The sequence below is a fragment of the Ovis canadensis genome, chromosome 1, assembly GCF_042477335.2.
Source record: "Ovis canadensis isolate MfBH-ARS-UI-01 breed Bighorn chromosome 1, ARS-UI_OviCan_v2, whole genome shotgun sequence".
Classification (NCBI taxonomy): domain Eukaryota; kingdom Metazoa; phylum Chordata; class Mammalia; order Artiodactyla; family Bovidae; genus Ovis; species Ovis canadensis.
In genome coordinates, this window is record NC_091245.1 from 249,691,884 (window position 1) to 249,718,924 (window position 27,041).

Below are 27,041 nucleotides of genomic sequence, written 5' to 3' on the forward strand. Positions count from 1 at the left end.
AACAAGTGTTGGCAATTTGACCTCTGGTTCCCCTGCATCTTTGAAATCCAACTTGTACGTCTAGATGTTCTTGGTTCATGTATACTGAAGCCTCGCTTCAAGGATTTTGAGCATAACCTTGCTAGCATGTGAAATGAGCACAATTACCTGGTCATTGGAGCATTCTTTGGCATTGCTCTTCCTTGGGATTGGAATGAAAACTGACATTTTCCAGTCCTGTGGCCACTGCTGAGTTTTCCAAATTTGCTGACCTGCTGAGTGCAGCACTTTCACAGCATTGTCTTTTAGGATTTGAAATAGCTCAGCTGGAATTCCATCACCTCCACTAGCATTGTTTGTAGTAATGCTTCTTAAGGCCCACTTGACTTCACACTCCAGGATGGCTGCCTCTAGTTGAGTGACTACACAATCATGGTTATCAGGGTTATTAAGACCTTTTTTGTATAGTTCCTCTGTGTATTCTTGCCATCTCTTAATCTCTTCTGAGCCACCAGGGAAGCACTGAAGTTGCTCAGTTGTGTCTGACTCTTTGCGACCCCATGGACTGTAGCCCACCAGGCTCATCTGTGTATTCTTGCCATCTATTAATCTCTTCTGACTTCGCTGGTGGCTCAGACGGTAAAGTGTCTGTCTACAATGTGGGAGACCCGGGTTCAATCCCTGGGTTGGGAAGATCCCCTGGAGAAGGAAATGGCAATTCACACTCCAGTTCTATTGCCTGGAAAGTCCCATGGACAGAGGAACCTGGTAGGATACAGTCCATGGGGTCGCAGAGTCGGACACGACTGAGCGACTTCACTTCACTTCTTCAGTCTCTTCTACTTCTATTAGGACCTTACCATTTCTGTCCTGTATCTTCCCTGTCCTTGCATATAATGTTCCCTTGGTATCTCCAGTTTTCTTGAATAGATCTCATCCTTCCCATTCTGTTGTTTTCCTCTATTTCTATGCATTGTTCATGTACTTATTTCTACTTGGTGTTCTCTGGAACTCTGCATTCAGTTGGGTATATCTTTCCCATTCTCTCTTGCCTTTTGCTTTTCTTCTTTCCTCAGTTATTTGTAAAGCCTCCTCAACCAACCAGTTTGCCTTTTTACATTTCTTTTTCTTTGGGATGCCTTTTCAGTCACTGCCTCCTGTACAGTGTTATAAACCTCTGTCCATAGTTCTTCAGGCACTCTATCAGATGTAATCCCTTGAATCTATTTGTCACCTCCACTGCATAATCATAAGGGACTTGATTTAGGTCGTACCTGAATGGCCCAGTGGTTTTCCCTACTTTCTTCAATTTAAGCCTGAATTTTGCAGTCAGGAGCTCATGATCTGAGTCACAGTCAGCTCCAGGTTTTGTTTTTGCTTACTGTGTTTAGAGCGTCTCTGTCTTTGGCTGCAAAGAACATAATCAATCTGATCTTGATATTGACCATCTTGTCTAGTGCCAGGTACTATCCTAAACATTTAAAAAATAACTCATTTATAATTTCAAAATATAAACATATATAAATATATGTACATAATGTGAAAATGTTAAGTTGTTGTAATTCTCACAACAGTTTTTTAAGATAAATAGAATTATTATTATTTTAAAATGGAGGAAGTTAAGGAATAGAGAGATTTAAGTGATTTGCTCCAGGTGACATGCATAGGTAATGAGTGGCAAAGCCAGAATATAAGTAACAGGCAATCTGGCTCCGGAGCCCATCCTTAACCATCAGATGAGGCTGTTCTTCTGTCAGTGAGATAAAAGTTTCATAAAATTCTTTGTACCCTTATTATATGTACTATACTTAGATATTTTCTATACTATTATTTTTACTTTTAAAAAAAATGAAATACTAAGAATCTTTCCTAGAGACTGCCCAAGGAAAGATCCAAGATTTCCAGGCTTCCCTGTCCATCACCAACTCCCGGAGTTCACTCAGACTCACATCTATCGAGTCAGTGATGCCATCCAGCCATCTCATCCTCTGTTGTCCCCTTCTCCTCTTGCCCCTAACCCCTCCCAGCATCAGTCTGTTCCAATGAGTCAACTCTTCGCATGAGGTGGCCAAAGTACTGGAGTTTCAGCTTTAGCATCATTCCTTCCAAAGAAATCCCAGGGCTGATCTCCTTCAGAATGGACTGGTTAGATCTCCTTGCAGTCCAGGGGACTCTCAAGAGTCTTCTCCAACACCACAGTTCAGAAGCATCAAATCTTCGGCACTCAGCTTTCTTCACAGTCCAACTCTCACATCCATACATGACCACAGGAAAAACCATAGCTTTGATCTCCCCAGACCAGGTATCAATCTCTTGTGCCCTTCATTGGCAGGCGGACTCCCAGCCACTGTACCACCAGGGAAGTCCCCAGGGTGCTCTTTTTTTGCTGTGTGTGTGTGATTATTTTACCTTAAATGATAGTTTTTTGGAGAAAATGACATTAAAGGGAATATTGTTCAGTGGATATAACACTTTTAAAAGTATGTTCTAGCTATTATAACCAGATTTGAAGATCTTCCTGATTTCCTCCTGTGATTCGCTCAGGCATCCTCCCAAATAAGATTTCCATCTTTGTCTTCTATCACACTCTGAATATTTAAGAAAGTGGTAGTGCCACTGTTTAGAAAGCTTCATTAAACCCTCAAACTTGATACTAAAGATATAGTACATTGACTGAATAAGTATGCACAGCAGGTTTAAGTATTCTGATAGTTGGTTTAGGAAAACTATAAGGCAAATTTTTAATGTGGCGTGATAGAATTTTTTTTAATAATATTTTAGAGTTTTTTCTGATTGCAGTTTTTGGCTTATTCATTGATTAAATAAATCATGTGAGGCAGAATGTGATATTAGTAGATATCATGTTTTAAACACAATGGCCTATCTTCAGGAAATAATGTTATAATGAAAATATTATTTTCTATTTTCAGTGACTTTCTGGCTGATCAAGCTGCATGTTATGTTCAGGCAATACAGTGGATTTTGCACTATTACTATCATGGAGTTCAGTCCTGGAGCTGGTGAGGGAATAAAAACAAAAATGAAGTTTTGTAGTTTATAATGGCTCATTCTACTATAAGCTCATTTGATAATCTCTTCTTTTTACTTTTTTTTATGATAATAATAGTATTTTTAAAAAAATACGTATAGCCAAGTTTAAGTGAAAAAGAATCTTTTTTAGTATTGTAATATTTTAAAAAGATCCTTTTATAACAAAGATACTTCCAGCTATAGTAGATGGCCCATAATAAAAAGCTCTCTGTTAATCTAAGGATTTAAAACTTTCTATCATAATGAATGAAGTGTCACAAAGTCTTGACAGTTACTGGGTCTGAGTGATGTTAAGTGGGATTGTTTATTATATTCTTCTCTATATCTTTATGTGTTTGAAAATTTTTTTCTGTTAGTAATGAAGAATGGATTATATGCATGTTAGACTGGGAAGGGTAATGAAGAAAGGAGAAAAGAATTTACTTCTCCTGGAATATAATAATTCTCTATTTATCTCATGTTTTTTATTCCAGCAAGTTCCATCTACATTTCCAAACCATCCACTGAAATAGAAAACAAGTAAAAAAATGATACAGGGAAAAATAGACACTTTTAAGTGATGAGATAGCTTGTTTTGTTTTGTTTTCAGAGCATCTTCTAGGCTCTGTGTTAAAGCACCAACAGCAAAACATACCAGTGCACAATAATGTGGCATTAATTATTAATAGAATTTCACTTACTAATAGCCTTTTAAAAAATATCTACAATAACTAACAAGATTCTCAGGGCATCTTTGAAGAGCACTGTAGTGACAAAAAAAAATCCTCGATTTGCCATTTTTTAAGAAGGTGAGTGTAAGTTATACCTATTATATTACCAGGCACTGAGGCCAAGCACTTGTAAAGCATGTGCTCATATAGTCCTCAAAGCTGTTTAAAGTAAATATTGTTTTCTGCTTTTGACAGATGAGGCTCAGAGAGGTTAAATAGCCTTTCCAATATCACGCACCAATATCCAAGTACATGCCTATCTGATTTCCGAAGTCTTTACATTTTCTATTGTTCCACATGCCATTCTGCCTCCTAAATTTTCCCATTCTTTTGAAGTATGCCATAATTGTGGAATATAAAAATATTCTGTTGGCTTTTATTTTGGTATTTTTAGTCAGACATTAAGAACATTGAAATTTTTAAAATTTTTTAAAAATTATGTTTGAAATTTCTAAAAATATTTCTTCATGTTAGATATGGGAAGATTTTAAAAACAAATAGTGTGCATGATTGACGAATGGTTTAATCCTTATCACAAACACAATATATATGTATACACAGCTAATTCAAAAATGATGATTCTTAGAACTGACTAGTAACAACCATATGAGCTCAGACTTCCCTATGTCTTCATGAGAGAAGCTCAGGCCCACATGAAGTAACTGAATGTCTTCTGACTGGCTTATTAGTTCATTCTGAGAATCTTCTTTGGAAGATTCACACTCAATACTTCTGAAACTGGAGTCATTGTATTATTTGTATAAATAATAAATTATATTTTAAATGTGTTATTAATATATATACCCTTCAATTACATACATCTAAATTTTTGAAATATAAACCACTTTAAAAATTAAGAAAATAAAATACTTGTTGTCATCAAGTAATCTACATTTTCCAACATTGCTGATTTCTTATATTCATGTGGCATAATTGTGAGTGATTTTTTTCTTTAGAATTATTGCTATGTGTGGGCACGACTGAACATACACACGGAGGCACAGCTGTTAAAATAGAATATTGAAAAGTATATACTAACTATTGATCTGTTTCATAAAATTTGTCAATTGTTTAAAGTTCAGTTTTGTCTTACAGGTTTTATCCGTACCATTATGCACCTTTCCTGTCTGATATCCGCAACATCAGTACACTCAAAATCCATTTTGAACTGGGAAAACCTTTTAAGCCATTTGAACAGCTTCTTGCTGTACTTCCAGCAGCTAGCAAAAATTTACTTCCTGCATGCTACCAGGTGGGTTTTAGAATTAAATGTATTTGTGTTATTTTTAATATTTATGAGTTCCTCCTCCAAACCTAGAAACATCGTACCAAATTTCTTTAATAGCTAAATATATTTATTTTCAGTTTCAAATGTAGTATTTCTTAAGCAAGTCCCTTGAAAAGTAATTCCTTGATTTAAAGTTAACTTGTTTTAAAAATGCAGACACATTTCATAAACCATTCAAAGCATAGCTTCTTTGTTTTCAGTATCTTTAAGCACATCTCCAGTTTGTCTCTGCACTGGTGAAAGTAAATTGAGCTTGGCAAAATCTAAAGCCATCTGCTCTGTCCAGATATTAGATTTTGTTTCTGTTCTCTTTTACCCTCTACCTAATAGAATATGGATGATTCTAGTAAGTTGTTTATCTCAACAAAATTGCTGCTTTCATTTATATTTGGATTTTAAGAATTTCATTTATCAAATTATGGAATAAAAAACTTCTCTCTGATTAACGTACTTCATATAACAGGAGAAAGCTGTTTCAGGGGTGATTGGGTCACCAAAATTACACTAAGCCTGCTAAACTGATTTTGAGGGCAAACTTCAGTTTAGTTCTTCTAGAGCATCAGTCTGTTCTTCTAATTCTGTGGCCTATGCCAGGAATATAGACACACATAAATATATACATATCACATACCTTCGCTGCTTGAACAGTATCCAGCTTCCTTCTAAATCTTTCTGAAACTTAACCTGTCCTTCATTCTGGCCCATGGCCTTCCTTCCTTTAGTTTCTTTGATGCTTTTTTTCCTATCTTCAATACATTAAGAATTGATACTCAACCATTCTGGACTGATATAGCCATGCAAGTTTCTATTGCCACATATGTTTTGATTCTTCTGTACCCATGACATACTGATTATTTTATTTTGAATATTACCCTGAGAAATATGCTTTTATTTCTTTAAAATTTTTTATGTCATGATCTTCTGTATTCATTTCCTAGAGGATATCTTTAGGTTTCTTTATCTACTTCTGTTATAAAATCTCTAATTAAAAACATGTCTTATTGGGCTTTCTATCTTTGCTATTGGTGGTAAAGAGATTCTTGTATTTTAGGATTTCTTTTTCTTTTTAAATTGTCTTAGATGACAGTTATATAACTTAATAAAGTCAGTTGATTATGACATGAAAATAAGGTTAAAAATGGAGTGTGTGAAATGAACTGAAATCTAAATGGAAAAACAGAACTTAGATGAGCCTTGTAGAGTGAAAAGACTATAGAAGATGATAAAATTCAGAGTAAGGATAGTTTGGCTATATAACTAGCTTAGTGGAATGAGAAAGTGACGAGTGGCAGTGAAATAAGAAGTCTCATATTTGAAAATCAAAATATAATAAGTATACTGTAACATATCTAAGATGTGAAAACTTACTTTTGCTTTGCTTAGAAATTTTCAATTGTAATAGGTAAACAAATATTATTAATATATTAAGAAAAAGCTACATTGATATTAGTTCTTACATTTCTATTACACTATTTTATGTTTTCACAGCATTTGATGACCAGTGATGATTCACCAATCATAGAATATTATCCACCTGATTTTAAAACTGACCTGAATGGGAAACAACAGGAATGGGAAGCTGTGGTACTAATACCTTTTATTGATGAGGTCAGTGCATGAAATGGTTATATATACACTTGTATTTTAATTAGAGATTACTTCACATAAATGAATGAGCAATGGATTTTAATCACCATTTGTGTTAATGAATTTTAACTACTCTCATCTTCGTTCTGTGCATCAAAACTTCTGTGTATGCTAATTATAAGGAAGCTGGCATTGCTTTACTAATGTTAGACCAAGTAGGCTTCAGAACAGAGAGTATTACCAAAGATCAAAGACTTAAATAACATTATAAGCCTACTTAACCTCATTAATATTTGTAGGACAGTACACCCAGCAACTAAGGAATACACATTTTTAAGTGAAAGACTGTTCACCAAGATTATTTGGTAAGGCATAAAAATGTCTTAATAAATTAAAAAGGGTGAAATCGTAATGTGAATGTTCTCTGACCACATAGAATTAAGTTAAAAATCAGCAACAGATCTCTGAAAATTTATAAAAATTTTGAAATCAAATAACCCACTTCTAAATAATCCATATATTAAAGAAATTTAAAGGAATATTTGAAATGTTTTATCTGAATGATAATGAGAACACATATCATAATCTGTGTGATAAAATTAAAGCAGGCCTAAAAGGGAAACTTAAGGTTCTAGGTACTTATACTAAACAAGAAAATATTTTGAAGTAAATTAAACTTCTTACTGTAAGAAGCTAGAAAAACAAGAGCAATTTAAATCTAAACTAAGCAGAATGAAGAAAACAAAAAGACAGGAGCAGAAATCCATGGAAAATGAACAAACAATAGAGAAAAATCAATGAAACCAAAAGTTGATCCTCTTGAAAGATTAATAAAATTGATAAATCCTAGGAAGACAGATCAGAAAAGGCTTTAAAAAACTAGAGCACCAGGGGAGAACGCATAAATTTAGAATGAAATGGAGAAGGAAATGGCAACCCACTCCAGTATTCTTGCCTGGGAAATCCCATAGACAGAGGAGTCTAGCAGGCTATAGTCCATGGGGTCACAAACAGTTAGACACAACTTAGTGACTAAACAACAACAAAGATATCTATTTACACATTTATCCTTATATATAAATTTCTAAGGCCTATGTATATATATATTTCCACAATACCTTTTTTTTCCTAAATTTTATAATTTAAAAAATCTGAGAGCAAACATGTTTTCTTATGATCTGTTTGGTTACCAAACCTGAGATGACCTGAATTTATTTGCTGGTGAAATAAAGACTGTTTATCCCCCCCCCCCAAAAAAAATAGAATGAAAGAAGAGGTGTCCTATAAATCCTATAGTTATTTTAAAAATCGATAAGGCATATTGTAAGCAATTTTATGCCAACAAATTTAACAATTTAAATGAAATGAACACAGTTCCTTAAACGTGATTCAGCAAAACTGACAGAAAAAAAAAACATAAAAATCTGAGTAATCCTGTATCTTTTAAAGACATTTAGTTCATAATTTAAAATCGTCTCGGAGAAAAATTCTAGGCTCAGATGTCTTGACTTGTGAATTCTAGTAAGCGTTCATGAAAGAAATAATACAAATTTTATACAAACTTTGAGAACATAGAAGAGGAATAATCACTTCCCAATATATTAGGCCAGCATAATAGCCAATGGTGCTATAAGAAAAGAAAATTACTTGATAATATCCCTCCTAAAGTAGATGCAAAACTTTTAACACAGTCAAGCCAGATGGGATCCAATAATATAGAAAGATAATACTCATAACCAAATGAGATTTACTTTAGAAATATAGTGTTGGTTTTCAATGTGATTTACCACGTTTGAGTATTCAACACCCAATTTTAATAGAAATGCTCAACTACTAGAAATTAGAGGGAGCTTCCTCAACCAAATAAGTGAAATCGCTCAGTCGTGTCCAACTCTTTGCGACCCCATGGACTGTAGCCTACCAGGCTGCTCCATCCATGAGATTTTCCAGGCAAGAGTACTGGAGTGGGTTGCCATTTCCTTTCGCAGGGAATCTTCGCGACCCAGGGATCAAACCCTGGTCTTCCCCATTGTAGGCAAACGCTTTTACTGTCTGAGCCACCAGGGACATCAAAACCAAATAAAGTGCATGTTTAAAAAACCCATGGAGAGAGGAACCTAATAGGCTACAGCCCATAGGGTCACAAAGAGTCTGACACAACCGAAGTGATTTGGCACACACATATGCACTGCTAACAATATAAAATTTTTAATGTTTTCTTCGTAAAATCAAGCTTAAGACAACGATGTTTATTCTAATCAATTCTCTCTAATACTGTATTAGGAGTCCACTGTATTAAGTCAAGAGAAAGAAATAAAGGCATTAGAAAGGAAGAAGAAAAATTGTTTTTATATGCACATAACATTACTACAAAAATAGAAAATTCTAAGGAATCTTCAAAAAGATACGATTAACAATAAGTAAATTTAGCAAGGTCACAAAATATAAAATCTATACAAAATTAAATTGGTTTTATATATACTAGCATCAAAAAATTGGAAAATATAAATTTTTTAAATAAAAAGACTTTTACTTTCAGTAGCATTAAGAAATATAAAATACACATTTATAAATTTAACAGGATGCACACTGAAAACTACAAATAGTGTTGAGATATGGAGACCTAAATAAATGGAAGAATATACCATGTTCAAGGAATAGAAGATTTGATATTGTTAAGAAATAACCTCTTCCCATATTGATCTTTGGGCTCAACATAATCTCAGCAAAAATGCAGCAAATTTTTGTATAGAAATCAAAAGTCCAGTTTTAAAGTTTGGATGAAATTGCAAAGTATCTAGAATAGCTAAAACAATCTGTAGGAAGAACAATACTGAAAGATTTTCATTATCTGATTTCATGACTTATCATGAGGCTAAAGTAATCAAGGCAGTATGTTTCCTACATCATAATAGGCATAGATCAGTGAAACAGAATAGAGGCCAACAGCCTAGATCTGTACTTGTCCAGTTAATAAATTTTCAATTAAGACATCAGAGCTATTCAATAGGTAAAGAAAAAGCTTTGTAACAACTGGTACTGAAACAGCTGGCTATAAATGTGGGTAAAAACCTTTACATTATTGTCCAGAGCAAGTTATTTGTGATAACTCCAAACTGGAAAAAAATTCAGATATCTTTCAATGAGTGAATGGATTAAAAAAAAACCTGTAGTACATTCATATAATGGCATACTGCTGCTGCTGCTAAGTCACTTCAGTCGTGTCCAACTCTGTGTGAGGCATACTACTCAGCAATAAAAAGAACTACTTATATAAACAAAGGATGGGGAAAAGTTCATTTGACAGAAAAAGTCAATCTTTGAAGGTTTTATATGGTTCCATTTATGTAATATATTTGAAATGATAAAATTATTATAATATAAAACAGGTCTTTGGGGGATAGAATGTGACTCTGAAGGGATAATGCGAAGGAGTTTCTTTACAATGATGTGACAGTCCTGTATTCCAGTTTTAGGGGTGGTTACATGAAGTTTTCGGACGCTTTTGTTGACCATGATGGCTACTCCATTTCTTCTAAGGGATTCCTGCCCACAGTAGTAGATATAATGGTCATTTGAGTTAAATTCACAAATTCCGGTGCATTTTAGTTTGCTGATTCCTAGAATGTCGACGTTCACTCTTGCCATCTCCTGGTTGACCACTTACAATTTGCTTTGATTCATGGACCTGACCTTCCAGGTTCCTATGTAATATTTCTCTTTACAGCATCGGACCTTGCTTCTATCACCAGTCATATCCACAACTGGGTATTGTTTTTGCTTTGGCTCCATCCCTTCATTCTTTCTGGAGTTATTTCTCCACTGATCTCCGGTAGCATATTGGGCACCTACCGACCTGGGGAGTTCCTCTTTCGGTATCCTATCATTTTGCCTTTTCATACTGTTCATGGGGTTCTCAAGGCAAGAATACTGAAGTGTTTTGCCATTCCCTTCTCCAGTGATCCACATTTTTTCAGAACTCTCCACTGTGAGCCGCCTGTCTTGGGTGGCCCCACATGGCATGGCTTACTTTCATTGAGCTAGACAAGGCTGTGGTCCGTGTGATTACACTGACTAGTTTTTGTGATTATGGTTGGTATGTCTGCCCTCTGATGCCTCTTGCAACATCTACTGTCTTATTTGGGTTTCTCTTACCTTGGATGTGGGGTATCTCTTCATGGCTACTCCAGCAAAGCACAGCCGCTGTTCCTTACCTTGGATGAAGGGAATCTCCTCAAAGCCACCCCTCCTGACCTTGAACATGGAGTAGCTCTTCTAGGCTCTCCTGTGCCCGCACAGCCATCACTACTTGGGCATGGGGTAGCTCCTCCCGGCCACCGCCCCTGACCTCAGGAGTGGAGTAGCTCCTATCGGTTGGCTGCCCCTGACATCGGACGTGGGGTAGCTCCTCCCAGCCACAGCCCCTGACCTCAGGCGTGGGGTAGCTCCTCTTGGCCGCTCCTGTGCCATTGCACCCTGGCATTCTCGGCTGCCGCCCCTGACCTTGGACATGTAGTAGCTCCTCTCGGCTGCCACCCATGACCTCAAATGCAATCTCAAAAATGACAGAATGATCTCTGTTCGTTTCCAAGGCAAACCATTCAGTATCAGAGTAATTCAAGTCTATGCCCCAACCAGTAATGCTGAAGAAGCTTAAGTGGAACGGTTCAATGAAGACCTACAAGACCTTTTAGAACTAACACCCAAAAAAGATGTTCTTTTCATTATAGGGGACTGGAATGCAAAAGGAGGAAGTCAAGAAACACCTGAGGTAACAGACAAATTTGGCATTGGAATGCTGAATGAAGCAGGGCAAAGGCTAATAGAGTTTTGCCAAGAAAATGGGCTGGTCATAGCAAACACCCTTTTTCAACAACACAAGAGACAACTCTACACATGGACATCACCAAATGGTCAACACCGAAATCAGATTGATTATATTCTTTGCAGCCAAAGATGAGAAGCTCTGTATAGTCAGCAAAAACAAGACCGGGAGCTGACTGTGGCTAAGATCATGAACTCCTTATTGCCAAATTCAGACTTACATTGAAGAAAGTAGGTAAAACCACTAGACCATTCAGGTATGACCTAAATCAAAGTCCTTATGATTATACAGTGGAAGTGAGAAATAGATTGAAGGGACTAGATCTGATAGACAGAGTGACTGATGAACTATGGACTGAGATTCATGACGTTGTACAGGAAACAGGGATCAAGACCATCCCCATGGAAAAGAAATGCAGAAAAGCAAAATGGCATTCCGGGGAGGCCTTACAAATAGCTGTGAAAAGAAAAGCGAAAAGCAAAGGAGAAAAGGAAAGATATAAGCATCTGAAATGCAGAATTCCAAAGAATAGCAAGGAGAGATAAGAACGCCTTCCTCAGTGATCAATGCAAAGAAATAGAGGAAAACAACAGAAAGAAAAAGACTAGAGATCTCTTCAAGAAAAGTAGAGATACCAAGGGAACATTTCATGCAAAGATGGGCTCGATAAAGGACAGAAATGGTCTGGACCTAACAGAAGAAGAAGATATTAAAAAGAGGTGGCAAGAGTACACAAAAGAACTATACAAAAAAGATCTTCAGGACCAAGATAATCACGATGGTGTGATCACTCACCTCGAGCCAGATATCCTGGAATGTGAAGACAAGTGGGCCTTAGAAAGCATCACTATGAACAAAGCTAGTGGAGTTGATGGAATTACAGTTTAGCTAGTTCAAATCCTGGAACGTGATGCTGTGAAAGTGTTGCACTCAATATGCCAGCAAATTTGGAAAATTGGGCAGTGGCCACAGGACTGGAAAAGGTCAGCTTTCATTCCAATCCCAAAGAAAGGCAATGCCAAAGAATGCTCAAACTACCGCACAATTGCACTCATTTCACACGCTAGTAAAGTTATGCTTAAAATTCTCCAAGCCAGGCTTCAGCAATACGTGAACTGTGAACTTCTAGATGTTCAAGCTGGTTTTAGGAAAGGCAGAGGAACCAGAGATCAAATTGCCAACATCTCCTGGATTGTGGAAAAAGCAACATCTATTTCTGCTTTAAGGACTATGCCAAAGCCTTTGACTGTGTGGATCACAATAAACTGTGGAAAATTCTGAAAGAGATGGGAATACCCCACCACTTGACCTGCCTCTGAGAAACCTATATGCAGGTCAGGAAGCAACAGTTAGAACTGGACATGGAACAACAGACTGGTTCCAAATAGGAAAAGGAGTACATCAAGGCTGTATATTGTCACTCTGCTTATTTAACTTCTATGCAGAGTACATCATGAGAAATGCTGGGCTGGAAGAAGCACAAGCTGGAATCAAGATTGCCGGGAGAAATATCAATAACCTCAGATATGCAGATGACACCACCCTTATGGCAGAAAGTGAAGAGGAACTAAAAAGCCTCTTGATGAAAGTGAAAGAGGAGAGTGAAAAAGTTGGCTTAAAGCTCAACATTCAGAAAACTAAGATTATGGCATCTAGTCCCATCATTTCATGGGAAATAGATGGGGAAACAGTGGAAACAGTGTCAGACTTTAGTTTTCTGGGCTTCAGAATAACTGCAGATGGTGATTGCAGCCATGAAATTAAAAGACGCTTACTCCTTGGAAGGAAAATTATGACCAACCTAGATAGCATATTGAAAAGCAGAGACATTACTTTGCCAACAAAGATCCATCTAGTCAAGGCTATGGTTTTTCCAGTGGTCATGTATGGATGTGAAAGTTGGACTGTGAAGAAAGCTGACTGCCAAAGAATTGATGCTTTTGAGCTGTGGTGTTCGAGAAGACTCTTGAGAGTCCCTTGGACTGCAAGGAGATCCAACCAGTCCACTCTAAAGGAGATCAGTCCTGGGTGTTCATTGGAAGGACTGATGCTAAAGCTGAAACTCCAATACTTTGGCCACCTCATGCGAAGAGTTCAGTTCAATTCAGTTCAGTCGCTCAGTCGTGTCTGACTCTTTGTGACCCCATGACTTGCAGCACGCCAGGCCTCCCTGTCCATCACCAACTCCCGGAGTTTACTCAGACTCATGGCAATCGAGTCAGTAATGCCATCCAGCCATCTCATCCTCTGTCGTCTCCTTCTCCTCCTGCCCCCAATCCCTCCCAGCATCAGAGTCTTTTCCAATGAGTCAACTCTTCGCATGAGGTGGCCAAAGTACTGGAGTTTCAGCTTTAGTATCATTCTTTCCAAAGAAATCCCAGGGCTGATCTCCTTCAGAATGGACTGGTTGGATCTCCTTGCAGTCCAAGCAACTCTCAAGAGTCTTCTCCAACACCACAGTTCAAAAGCATCGATTCTTTGGTGCTCAGCCTTCTTCACAGTCCAACTCTCACATCCATACATGACCACAGGAAAAACCATAGCCTTGACTAGACGGACCTTAGTCAGCAAAGTAATGTCTCTGCTTTTCAATATGCTATCTAGGTTGGTCATAACTTTCCTTCCAAGGAGTAAGCGTCTTTTAATTTCATGGCTGCAGTCACCATCTGCAGTAATTTGGGAGCCCCCCAAAATAAAGTCTGACACTGTTTCCATTGTTTCCCCATCTATTTCCCATGAAGTGATGGGACCAGATGCCATGATCTTTGTTTTCTGAATGTTGACCTTTAAGCCAACTTTTTCACTCTCCTCTTTCACTTTCATGAAGAGGCTTTTTAGTTCCTCTTCACTTTCTGCCATAAGAGTGGTGTCATCTGCATATCTGAGGTTATTGATATTTCTCCCGGCAATCTTGATTCCAGCTTCTGTTGTGAAGATTTGACTCATTGGAAAAGACCCTGATGCTGGGAGGGATGGGGGCAGGAGGAGAAGGGGTCGACAGAGGATGAGATGGCTGGATGGTTTCACCGACTCGATGGACATGAGTTTGGGTGAACTCCGGGAGTTGGTGATGGACAGGGAGGCCTGGCGGGCTGCGATTCATGGGGTTGCAAAGAGTCGGACACGACTGAGCGACTGAACTGAACTGACATGAGGTTTACCTGGTAGCTCAGATGGTAAAGAATCTGCCTGTGTTGCAGGAAACCTGGGTTCGATCCCTGAGTTGAAAAGATTCCCTAGAGGAGGGCATGGCAACCCACTCCATTATTCTTGCCTGAAGAATACCCTGTGGACAAGGAGCCTAGCAGCCTACAGTCCATAGGGGTCGCAAAGAGTCAGACACCACTCAGCGACTGAGCACACACACATGAGTCTGCATGTATGATAAGAATTCCATACTGCTGTATATATACAGTATTTACATATAAAACTAGTGAAATCTGAAGCTTCCCTGGTGACTCAGACAGTAAAGAATCCACCTGCAAATCAGGTGTCCTGGGTTCGAACCCTAGGTTGGGAAGATCCCCTGGTGAAGGGCATGGCAACCCACTCCAATATTCTTGACTGGAGAATCCCCAGGGACAGAGGAATTTGGCAGGCTATAGTCCGTAGGGTCCGTAAGAGTCAGACACAACTGAACGACTAAGCACATTGAAATCTGAATAAGTCTGTAGTCATGGTGTACCAGTGTCAGTTTCCTAGTTTTGATAATTACTGTGGCTCTATGTAAGTTGTTATCATTGGGTGAAAAGTACATGGGAACACACCATACTTATTTTGCAGAGTCTTACAACTCTTCATGTTTTTGCAATTGTACACAATGCTATGATAAAAGTACTTATGTATTTATGTATTCTTTTTGTTTATTAATACATTCTCTTGTATTGGTAATTTTATTTTTATAAAGTAGAATCCCCAAAGCAGAAATGCTTGGTTAATGGGAGTGTATGGTGTTCGTTTTAACTGATTTTACCAGATTCTTTTTCAAAAAGACTGGTCTAATTCATAGCATCAATACTTGAGAGTACCTACTTCTCTGCTTTTCTAGTCCTGAATGTTATTGTTAATTTTCACCTGTCTACTGATGATAAAGAATGCCATTTTATTATTATTCAAGTTTATTTTTACCTGCTCCCTAATTTGATATATTTTTATGTGTGTTTGTCTTTTGCATTTTCCCTTTTATAGATTATCTGTTTATATCCTTTCCCTCATTTTCTTTTTTTGATTTTGAGCAACTCTTTTTATGCTCAGAATATTTTTTCCCATTGTGGCATTTGCCTGTTGATTTGTTCATGACCTCTTTTATCACATATATTTTCTTTTAGTTAAAAATGTCTTTTTCCTTAAAATGGCTAGGCTTTTTTCTGCCTTACTTGAGAATTTTTCACTACAAATTATCAATACTTTCCTAGATTTTCTTCTAATACTTTGTTGTCTCATTACTGCTTATTTTGTATATAGTATGATATTGAAATATATATGTTCTTTCTTTCCCAGCTGGACAAAAACATTATTTTAAGTGTCTGGAATACTATGTTTGACATGTATTTAGATTTGGTTTTTAACTGTTTATTTTGTTCTTCTCATCTGTGGGTCTTTTGTGGTGTCAGTACTTAAGTGTTTTGCTTATAGGTGATTTTATAAAAAAGTGATAGGATCTCATAAGACAAGTTGATAACTTTGCAGTTTAACGTTTATTCTGCCAGTATGAACACTAACATCATTTTTCCTTTGAAAAATATATTTTAAACCATTGTGATTTTCATTGGAACTGCATTAAATATAAAAGATAATCATAAAGATGAACATTTCTATATTAATGCACATTTGCAATGTGAGTGATTAAGGAGCAGTGAATTGTGACAAATTCATATTTAAATTTTGATTCTCTGCTGTTCTTATCCACACTTCAGTGGCTGCTCTTGGAGTAATATTTTCAGAGAAATTTGTAGTGACAAGAAATATTCTAAGGCCCTTAGAAACAAGAATAGCACATCAGTTTTTCATGTAATTAAATTGAAAAGAATTCTGTTATTAAGGTTTTTGCTTTTTAAGAACACAAATAGTAATTTTGTTTTTTTGAGGGAAAAGATTCATTCTATGTGTTAAGATTACAAAATTTTTATGTTTCTGATCCCTCTCTTCAATGTTATATTCAGAAGCGATTGTTAGAAGCCATGGAGACATGTAACCACTCCCTCAAAAAAGAAGAGCGAAAAAGAAATCAACATAGTGAGTGCCTAATGTGCTGGTTTGACAGCAACACAGAGTTCACCTACCCCTCTCCATGGCCAGAAAAGTTCCCTCCCATAGAGCGATGCTGTGCAAGGTAATGTTGTGTGGTAATTCTTCAAAAACAGAGAGTGAGCCAAAAAAAATAGAATTAACTTTTACAAAGCTTTTGAATATCAATTTCGAGAATTAGCAGATAATTTATGACATTTGTATGCAGCTGATAATGAGTTACATCCAGCTTTCCAAGGATCATAGCTTCTCTGTCTGTTTCAGTTGTTTCTGTAGTTCTCTGCTTCGGTCCAATTCTGCTTCTCTGTTTCTGTCTTCTATTAAAGTTGTTCCCTACCCTACTGCCTCTGGCATCCCCACGGTGTATATCTCTTCTCTTCCTCAAGAAATGTGTGAATTTTTGTTTTCATTGCCAGTGTCTGCTCCCAGCATTATTTGACATGCTATGACTTTACCTTTGACATCTCCTAACCACCCAACAGGAAAGAAGAAAAACAAGAAATAAAAGAGCTCCTCTGTTTTCTTGCCTCAAATCCATTTCAATCCATTTCTTCTTTCTCTTGTTCATTAAAATGTTTTCCTTTTTTTCTCTTTTCTCATCTTCCCTGCAGTAATACCCAGATGGAAGTTGAGTTGTAGATAAAGTAAACGTCTCTCCATTATGATTTTTCCTTTTCTTAAAGGGGAAAGATGAAATAGACATTATAAAGTGTTTATTTTTCATTCTGGGTTTTGGAAAATGGAAGATGTAGAGATTTGTAATATGTGTTATATATTCCTTTAGTATAAAAATCATATATACATGTATAATTTATGTATATTATATATTTACACATTTATATATTATATGTATTTTTAAATAAATGGGAAATTTTCCACTCAGTATGTTACAGTCATGGTTGTGTCTGAATTAGTAACAACAGAGGATCTGCTGCTTTATATTTTCTTTGTCTGAAAGGACAAATTGTTATTCTCCTGTATAAAAGCAAGGATAACTCTTGCAAAATACTGAAGGGATGCTGAAAAACTGTGATTGCTTGTAATGTATGAATTTTAAATAAAATACCTTGATTTATTTTCTAGGTATAAAATAATATCATTAGATGCTTGGCGTATAGATATAAGCAAAAACAACATAACCAAGGTTGACCAGAAGGCATTATATTTCTGTGGATTTCCTACTTTGAAACACATCAAACACAAAGTCAGTGGCTATTTAGTTCAGAATTTTTTTATTTTATTGAAAGTGAAGTAATTATGGAAAAATAATTAAAAATTAAATTCTGTGAATTCTTTTAAAGTTTTTTTTAAAGAAAAGTGGTGTTCAAGTATTCCAGCAAAGCAGTCGTGGAGAAAACATGATGTTGGAAATCTTAGTGAATGCTGAGTCAGATGAACTTGTAAGTATTTTCTTTATTGTATATTATACATAAAAGTGTTTTAGCTGCAATGTGTTTGCCAAAGTGGTATAACATTTAGGAACTCCAGAAATTCACAGGAAATAAGGATAGAGTAAAGACACATTTACACAGATTAAAGGATGTGTATAATTGCGACATAATGAGCAAAAAAATGCTGGAGGAATTTTGAAAAGATGAGCTGTGTGAATTTAGGTTAAGTACAGATCTGTAGATAGGAATAGACTTAAGCAGGGTACTAACAGAAACATTTCCTCACAAAGAGGAAAAAGGAGGGGAAAGGGTATGCCAGGTGAAAAAAATAACATGAGATGGGAATTATAGTGAAAATTAAGTGTGATATTAGCACATTATCTTTTTAACCTTTTTGTATGTCTGAAATTTTTAATACTTTTTCTTTTTTTAGAGTAAATGTGATGTGTTTGAGGAGAAGGAATAGATAAACCTGACTGAAGCAGAGGCCTTGTGTTGGGAAATAGTAGAAGATAAGGTTGAAAAAACAGATTGAGGCCAGATTATGGAGGACCTTGTATACCAGGCTAAGGAGTTTGGACTTATTTTTTCGTGACTGTTATCTTGAAATTGGTATTTTCATAAAAATTAATTTGGTAGCAGCATAATAGACTAAGTTGCATAAAAGAGAAATGGAAGAAAATGGAAAAGCCTGTAAGTTGAGGTTATGGTTATAGAAGCCTTAGATAATAAAGACATAAACTATCAAAGTGGTAATAGATCTAGATGAATAAGACTAAATTCACAAGTTCCGTCATTTGTTCAAAAATAGGGGTTGAAAAGAAAAAGAAAATATTAAATATGACTGACTCTAACTATCAGACTAATCAATTGAAAAATTTACTGGAATAAAGAAGCTAAAATGGAAGAGGTACTTGTTTGAGGGGATAAATGATCAGTAATAGAATTTTAAGTTGGTTCTAGAACATTTATCTGGAGCTGCCCTGTAAGCCTTTCTTAGCAGGGTTCCACAAGAGATTTAAACCCTAATGTGCTGAGTCATCCATTTGCTTATAAAATTAAATTAGTTTTTATGCATTTGGAATAGTACTAGTTATGTATCATTCTTAGGAGAATTAGTAAAATCCCTAGTCCAATTGTTTTTTGTGTTCTATAGTTCACATGAAAAACTTCAGTGAAGAAAGATGATTATACTCAGTTGAATACATAGAGCTGAGGCTTGACGGGCAATAGGGATATGCAGGTCGTGAGCAGGGAAGTGATGGCTGGGGCCTTGGGGCTGACTTCCCTGAAAAAATGGAATTCTGAGGGTTCAAGGCCCCATTGTAAAGAAATACTCACAGGTATAAAGGGTGGAAAAGGAGTCAGTAAAGGTGACAGTGCTCAGAGAAGAAAGAGAATGATTATTCCCAAGTTAAGCAGTATCACAAAAGCACAAGTAGATGGTACATGCAGTTCAAGAACAGTGAAAACTAGGTCTGTGAATTAGACCTAGTGAATTAAACTAGGTCCTTTGGTCACCATTATTGGACTTTGAGAATTCCATTCCAGTAGGTTGTTGGAGGCAGAAGTCCGGTTCCTGAGTACTAGTCTGTGACTAAGTTAGATGGAAAGTAAAGGAAGCAGATCTTAAGCCCTTAGTTCAGAAGTTTCTCATTGAAAAGAAGTCTGGAAACATAGCTATAGGTAAAGAAGAGGCAACTTGTTAAGCAGAGCAGAACAGTAGAGCTTATTAAGCAGATCAGTAGAGCTGAAGAACAATAGAGGTCTTAAAGTCACCGTGGAGGGAAGGGATGTGAAGAAATAAGGGATATCCTGTAGGGCTTAAGTGAAAGGATTAATCTGGGCAAGAAGGATAACTGTTCCTCCAAATGAAGGGAAGTGTGGGAGAATGAAATTAGATATATAGAAAGGAGAAGTATAAGGGAGCTTTGTTCTAATAATGTTGAAACTTGTTTTATCAGAATAGTAACTCTTTTATATGTTCACAGTAAGAAATGTCTTCGTATAATAGATACAATAAAGTTATCTCCCAAAGTCTAAAAATAGTCATCTCTAATTATTAAAGAAATATTTGCTTATAATGATCAAGCATAATAAAAAGGGGATGAAAATTTATATTTCAACTTCAGTTTCTACTACAAAGTTGTTGTTGTCTAACCAATAGTAGTAATTTTTACTTAAGATATTTTTCATACAGAATATTTATAATCAGTTGGTATCCATGGGGCATTGGTTCCAGGACCCTCGATTGATCCTAAAATCCAGTGGATGCTCAAGTCTCTCATATAAAATGGTGTTGCAGCTTCCCTGGTGACTCAGTGGAAACAATCCGCTAGCCGATGCAGGAGAAAATGGGTTCAGTCCCTGATATGAGAAGATCCCACATGCCTGAGGAGCAGCTACATCCTTGTGCCCCAAAAAAAAAAGGCTGTAACGTTTTCATATGACCTACATATATCCTCCCTTACACTTTAAATCATCTTTATTGTTTATAATACCTAACACAATATAAATAATTGTAAATACAATTTGTATGCTGTGTAAGTAGTTGCCAACATTTGGCAAATTCAAGTTTTGCTTTTTGACACTTTCTGAAGTTGTTTTTTTTTCCCCAAAGTATTCTCCATTAGAGGTTGGTTGAGTCTGCAGATGTGGAACCCATGGATACAAAAAGCTGACTGACTGTACAGCATTTTATAGTTTACAAAGGTTTTGGGGTATATTATTTTATCCTTAAATGAATATTGTGAGATAGATGTTACAGCTTCTCATAAAAGAAAACTGAGACTCAGTGGGATTAAAGGATTTGCTTAACACTCTATAGCTGAAAAGAAATAGAACTCAATTTTGAACCTGTGGTTTCTAACTTGAGATAAGTCTAGTGTTCTTATTTAATCATACCAATCACAAATGAAATCACATTTCTTAGATTCTTTTTTGCTATCTATCTGATATGAAATAATGAATAATAGCTCTTTTCTAGACATCTGTGCTGTTCTTTTCCCTTTTTTCAGTTCCCATGAAAAAATAAACAGATAATCATGAGAATAATAGAATAATAGAATTTTACTACTGGATGGAATTTTGTAAAGCAGCTAATCCAGCTCATTAATTTTACAAATTAAAAATATTAAACTAAGGAGATTGAAAAGCAGACATTGGCTCAGCTAGTTAGAAGCAGAACTAAAAACCTGAGTTTCTTGGTGAACATTATTTCTATTAACGTTGGCTATATCATGAGCAATAATACTCACGTAATAGGTCAGTGTCCTTTTGTTTGAATTTACTGAAATCTGTTTTCTCCCCAAGTAATCTCATTTAGGATTAAAATCAGTGGGCTTCACTTCACTAATAACTGCCAATGCTGTTGAAGAAATGAGGAGGAGGCAAGCTTCCTAGTGTGATGTTTATACTGTTGAAAAGTACTTAAGTTGATCATAGTTCCTGTCTAATAAGAGATTGGCAGAGGGGAAGGCTATGTTGGTAAACTTCCACAGATTCATAATAAATTATAAAGAGTAAAAAAAAGCAGATAGGTTAAAACAGCTTAAAACTATTTTTTAAAAAAAGGAAAGGGGAAAAAAACCCCCAAATCTAAAGGAACAGAAATCCTAGAAAGAAAAAAAAAGAGTAGTTAGCAGTAAAGGCACTACTTAAGAGAAATTTAAAAAACAAAATTTGACTGGATAGAATAATTAAGTTGAAATAAAGCTGTGAAGAGCAGTTATTAGCAGGGAATAATTGGCTTGAGTGATCAAATATTTTTAATTACCAAGGTGGGGTTTTATAGATTTCAAGTACACAGTTAAAAACACAAGCCAGTTTTAATTATTTAATTTTGCCTCTGTAAAATTTTCTCTTGGACCTAAAACAGTAATGAATTTTTCTGCTTTTACTTTAAGAGTATAGAAAATATAGCTTCATCAGTGCTTGGGAAGTCTGTCTTTGTTAATTGGCCTCATCTTGAAGAAGCTAGAGTTGTTGGTGTATCAGATGGAGAAACTAAGTAAGATTTTATTTGTAATTTTTAAAGTGTATATATGCTTTGCTATTTGATGGCTTTTATTCATACATTTTGGAGAAGGAAATGGCAACCCACTCCAGTATGCTTGCCTAGAGAATCCTATGAACAGAGAAACCTGGTGGGCTGCTCTCCATAGTGTCGCACAGAGTCAGACACAACTGAAGCGACTTAGCATGCATGCTTGCATTGGAGAAGGAAATGGCAACCCATTTCTCCAGTATTCTTGCCTGGAGAATCCCAGGGACAGAGGAGCCTGGTAGGCTGCTGCCTGTGGAGTTGCACAGAGTCGGATACGACTGAAGCGACTTAGCAGCATCAGCAGCATTCATACATTTTAACTGATACAATATTTGTAAAATATTTACACTCTAGTGGAAATGAAAGTTCTCTAATCACACCCTTCAAGTTCAACCACTGTTGACAGTTTATTGTACATCCCTTGAGATGCATATATTTTAGATGCATATATTATTTTTACCCTTTGCCTTTTTTCCTTTTAATAGCTTGAAAGTTCCATATCCTAATTCTTTTCTACCAGTTGTCATTGTTAGCAAATATATTTATTTCTGACAAGATTGAATAGCATATGTAACTTTACCTTTTGCATACCCTTCCCAGGTTTCATTTAAATAATATGTAATTTTTAAAACGTATATCTTCTATTCTAAAGATAATTTCTTAACACTTTATTAAATTTCACAATCATTTTATCAGTGAGTATTTAGACAATCTATTCTTTGACATCTTTTATGTTTATTTCATGTAAACTGGGTCTAACATCTTGTTCTTTTTTCATGTTTAAACCTTCCTAAAGTAATTTTTTTTTCCAGAGAAAATGTAAGGATGTTAATGCTTTCTGAATTATTACTTATCCAAAAAAAATTTTTGTGTTGTTTTTCCCCCACATAGGTTTAGAATTAGAAGCCTAATCTTTTTCCTCAGATCTCTGCAAACATATCTCGGTTTGTCTTGTCATTTAACTTTGTTGGTGAGAAGTCAACACTAATATGAATCTTGAGGAATCTTTTTTAATCACCAGAATTCACTTCCCCTGCCTTTCTGTTGAAGTTTAGTTTTTTATTAGTTTTTTTTTTCTTTTAATGGATCATGCTTTTGGTCTAAGCACTCTTCACCTAACCTTAAGTTCCAAGATTATCTTGAAATTTTTTTATAGTTTTTCCTCCTTTTGTACTTAAATCCATGATCTATTTTGTTTTTTTTGTTTTTTTTAATGATCTATTTTGAATTAATTTTTATATAAGGTATGAGGTCAAGTTTCATATATTTACCTATGAATATTGAATTGCTCGCTCTAGCACTGTTTGTTGAAAGAACTCTGCTTCCTCCTTTAGATTACTTTGACATCTTTGTCAAAAATCAGTTGAGCATATTTGTATGGATCTACATTGTGGGTTCTCCATTTTGTTCCGTTTGTCTCTGTGTCTGTTTTTTATGCCAGCACCACACTGTGTTGTTTCTGTAGCTGTGTAGTGAGTCTTAACCTTAGGAAGAGGATTCCTTCCACCATTTTTTTATTTTTCAAAAATATTTAAGATATTTTTGGTCCTTTGCCTTTCCATATATATTTTAGAATTTAATATCTATAAAAAAATCCTTGATAGATTTTGATAGGAATTTTATTAAACATAATTTGGGGAGATTTGACATCTTTGTTGAATTTTCTGATCCAAATGGATCTCCTTTTATCGCTCCATTAATTTTAATCTTTGATTTTTTTTATTGCTATTTTGTTTTTTCAGCATACTGAACCTGTCCATATTTTGTTAGATTTATACCTACATAAGTATTTAAAATTTTTGAAGCAACTATGAATGGTATTGGGCTTCCCAGATGGATCAGTGATAAAGAATGAGCCTACAGTGCAGGAGATGTGGGTTCAGTCCCTGGGTCAGGACGATCCCCTAGGGAAGGGAATGGCTACCTGTTCCAATATTCTTGCCTGGAGAGTTCCATGGACACAGGAGCCTGGCAGGCTGCAGTCTATGGGGTTGCAAAAGAGTCAGACATGACTTAGCAACTAAACAACCACAACAATAGATGGTCTTATATTTTAAGGTTCCATTTCCCCTGCTAGTATACAGAAATATAACTGATCCTGTATATTAATTTTATATCCTAAGACCTAGCTAAACTTACTTCCCTGACTTTTTTTCTTAGAGTTCAGGTCAGTTATTTTGTAGAATTCTGAATTTATGTAGTTGTTTCCTATTAGTGTCATTTAAATTGGTCCTCCATCCCACATATTTCCTGTAAACTGGGAGTCAGGTATGGTGGCTTGATTAGGATCAATTTAAACTTTTTTTCAGCAAAATACTATATTGAATTTGAGAGTATTAATTCTTTGAAAATTTGTATTTTATTATGTGTGTATTTTAATTTCTTAAAGAGACAGAATACTACTTGTTTTTAAATTTTGATTAAAATGTTTTATAAGTCCTTGTTCTGAAATTCCTCTTACAGTTTTAAAAAAGGAGGTTGTTTTTTTTCTTTTTCTATTATACCATGTAGAAATCTTTTCACTTTGAAGACTCACACTACCGGAACTCTATGTTAAACCACAAATTTGGGGGTAATTTAATTTTTATTTTAATTTTCAAGGTTTTACTTGGAAGAACCTCCAGGAACACAGAAGCTTTATTTGGGAAGAACTGCACCACCATCTAAAGTGGTCCATCTTGGAGACAAAGAACAATGTAATTGGACAAAAGAAGTACAAGGAATTTCAGAATAGTGAGTATTATAAATAGTGTTTAATGTCATTGAACTAGAATGTGGAGGTCTAATGTACTTATTTTTTAACTGATTTTTCACTTAACACTGTGGTCACTCTGAATACTGAGTGCATCTTCATTTTATATATTAAAAAAGTAATGAGTTCTAATTTAAAATAAAATCTAATTAGCAGCAGTTAGAACCTTGTCCATTTTGTCAGTAAAATACTTCACGATGTACTGAAAAAGAAAGGAAGGAAGGAAAGACATACTCACTTACCCTAGGAATACAGTTAATAAGTTGTCTGAATTTCAGCATTCATTTTACCAACCATAAGGTTATGAGTTTCTTGCCCACATGTAAGTAATAAGATGGAATACTCCCCTTTGTTTTTCACCCCTCCCTCTTCCCTACTCTTCTGTCTTCCCTATATCCAAACCCCTTATGCCCCTGAATTCAGAAATGCAAGTTCTATACCAACTAAGTAACAAAGAAGCTAACCCTGGATTTTCAGGATGTTTTGTGTCCCAGGATCCCACTCTAACAGTACCTCTCTGTTTTCATCCAAACACTGCTGCTGTTGCTGCTGCTGCTGCTGCTGAGTCACTTCAGTGTCCATCCAAACACTGGAATTCCTTAAATCAAGATAGAGTAATAAAAACTGGCAGTGGCACATAAAGTGTTGTTATAAATGTATATCCATGAGTCCTCCTGTTTAAACTATAATAGCATCTATTGATAAATGAGAACTCAAGAAGATATCTCTTCTGTAATTTAGGAGCTAATACCAGGCCATAATATCCTTATTCTAAAATTATTAAACAGGAAAAATTTAAAACGACCATGAAAAGCTATCCAGCATAAAAGGAGATAAACATAGCTGTTAGAGGGAAAAGTAGAGCATTTTTTGCCTCCTAGTAGTGTAAGTTAGATACCCTTGTCATAGCTCACAGTATTCTGAATTTTATTTTATAGCTCATAAATAGAATTATGTTAATAGATTTATGAGTGTGATTACTCTAATGACTCTTTTCATGAATAGTATGCTCCATAAGGATAGGGAACACCTCTTGCTTTTTCAGCATAATTTAAATTTTGGTATAAAAATATATATAGTAATGTTATTAAACTACATACTATGTATATAACTATAATACATATTATATAATACATATATTTAAGTATAAGCATGTATACAAAAATTAAAATTGTGATTTTTATAATTAGTTCAGTAGATGTTCTAAGTATTATATGGGCATACTGAAGACTGAATCAGTGAGCTAAAAAATCAAGCTGAGAAAGGATCAGCAAACGTTTTCTGTAAAGGCTAGAGAGTAAATACTTTAGGTTTTGTGGATTTTATAGTTTTTGTTATAACTACTCAACTCTTGTTGTATCACAAAAGCAGCCATTGACATTAAATAAATGAATGACTGTTTGAATAAAATTTATTTATAAAAACAGGGAGTGGTCTGAATTTGGCCCATGACCATAGCTTGCCAGCCCCTGGTTTAGACTGAAAAGGCCCACTGAATGCCTCTCCCTGTCAGTCTCTATTTGCTGTCTTTTTAGATTCCCCTATTCTGGATATTTCATATAAATGGAATCACATTTTCTATCTGGCTGATTTCACATAGCATGTTTAGGGAGTTCATACACATTGTAGTATATCAGTACTTACTTCTTTTTATGGGCAAATATTTGATTGTATGTATGTGTCACCTTTTGTTTATGCGTTCATCTCTTGGTGGACATATGGTTTCTTTCCACCTTTTTGCTATTGTGAATAGCACTGCTATGAGCATTGGTCTATAAATATTTATTTGATGACGTGTTTCCAGTTCTTTGGTTATATACCTAAAAGTGAAATTGCTGGGCTGTTTAGCAGTTCTGTGTTTAACTTTCTGAGGAACTGTCAAAAATGTTTCCCACAGTGGCTGCACCATTTTACATTCCCATCAGCAGTGTACAAGTGTTTCAGTTTCTCCATATCCTTTCCACCATGCTTGTTTTTGCTGCTTTTTGTAATAGCCAGCCTAGTGGTTATGAAATGTAGGAGTTTCTTATAACTCTCTGAGTTCTCATGTAATCTTACAGACTTTGGTAAGGGTAGCCACAGAATAGTGTAAAAAGTCTTATTAGGTACTCAGAACTACTAGCATATTTATTTAAAATTTATTTACGGATTTGATTATGAGGTAGT

At 35.6% G+C, this 27,041-nt stretch overlaps 1 protein-coding gene across 8 annotated transcripts in view; it reads left to right on the forward strand.

The window, feature by feature from the left end:
* Positions 1-27,041, forward strand: part of XRN1 (5'-3' exoribonuclease 1) — a 116,167-nt gene that overhangs the window by 30,798 nt on the left and 58,328 nt on the right. For 4 of the 8 annotated variants that reach the window (XR_011251236.1, XM_069563442.1, XM_069563458.1 and 1 more), the window contains exons 13-20: positions 2,910-2,999; positions 4,836-4,992; positions 6,517-6,636; positions 16,603-16,772; positions 17,771-17,891; positions 17,989-18,087; positions 21,984-22,087; positions 24,725-24,856. Coding sequence is in view for 5 of the 8 variants with exons in the window: in XM_069563442.1 (XP_069419543.1) it covers positions 2,910-2,999; positions 4,836-4,992; positions 6,517-6,636; positions 16,603-16,772; positions 17,771-17,891; positions 17,989-18,087; positions 21,984-22,087; positions 24,725-24,856 (993 nt within the window). In the remaining 3 variants the exon portion in view is untranslated. Of the gene's footprint in view, positions 1-2,909; positions 3,000-3,503; positions 3,819-4,835; positions 4,993-6,516; positions 6,637-11,345; positions 12,137-16,602; positions 16,773-17,770; positions 17,892-17,988; positions 18,088-20,320; positions 22,088-24,724; positions 24,857-27,041 lie in introns of those variants that run through there. The other 4 variants (XR_011251238.1, XR_011251239.1, XM_069563479.1 and 1 more) reach the window with 3 other exon arrangements.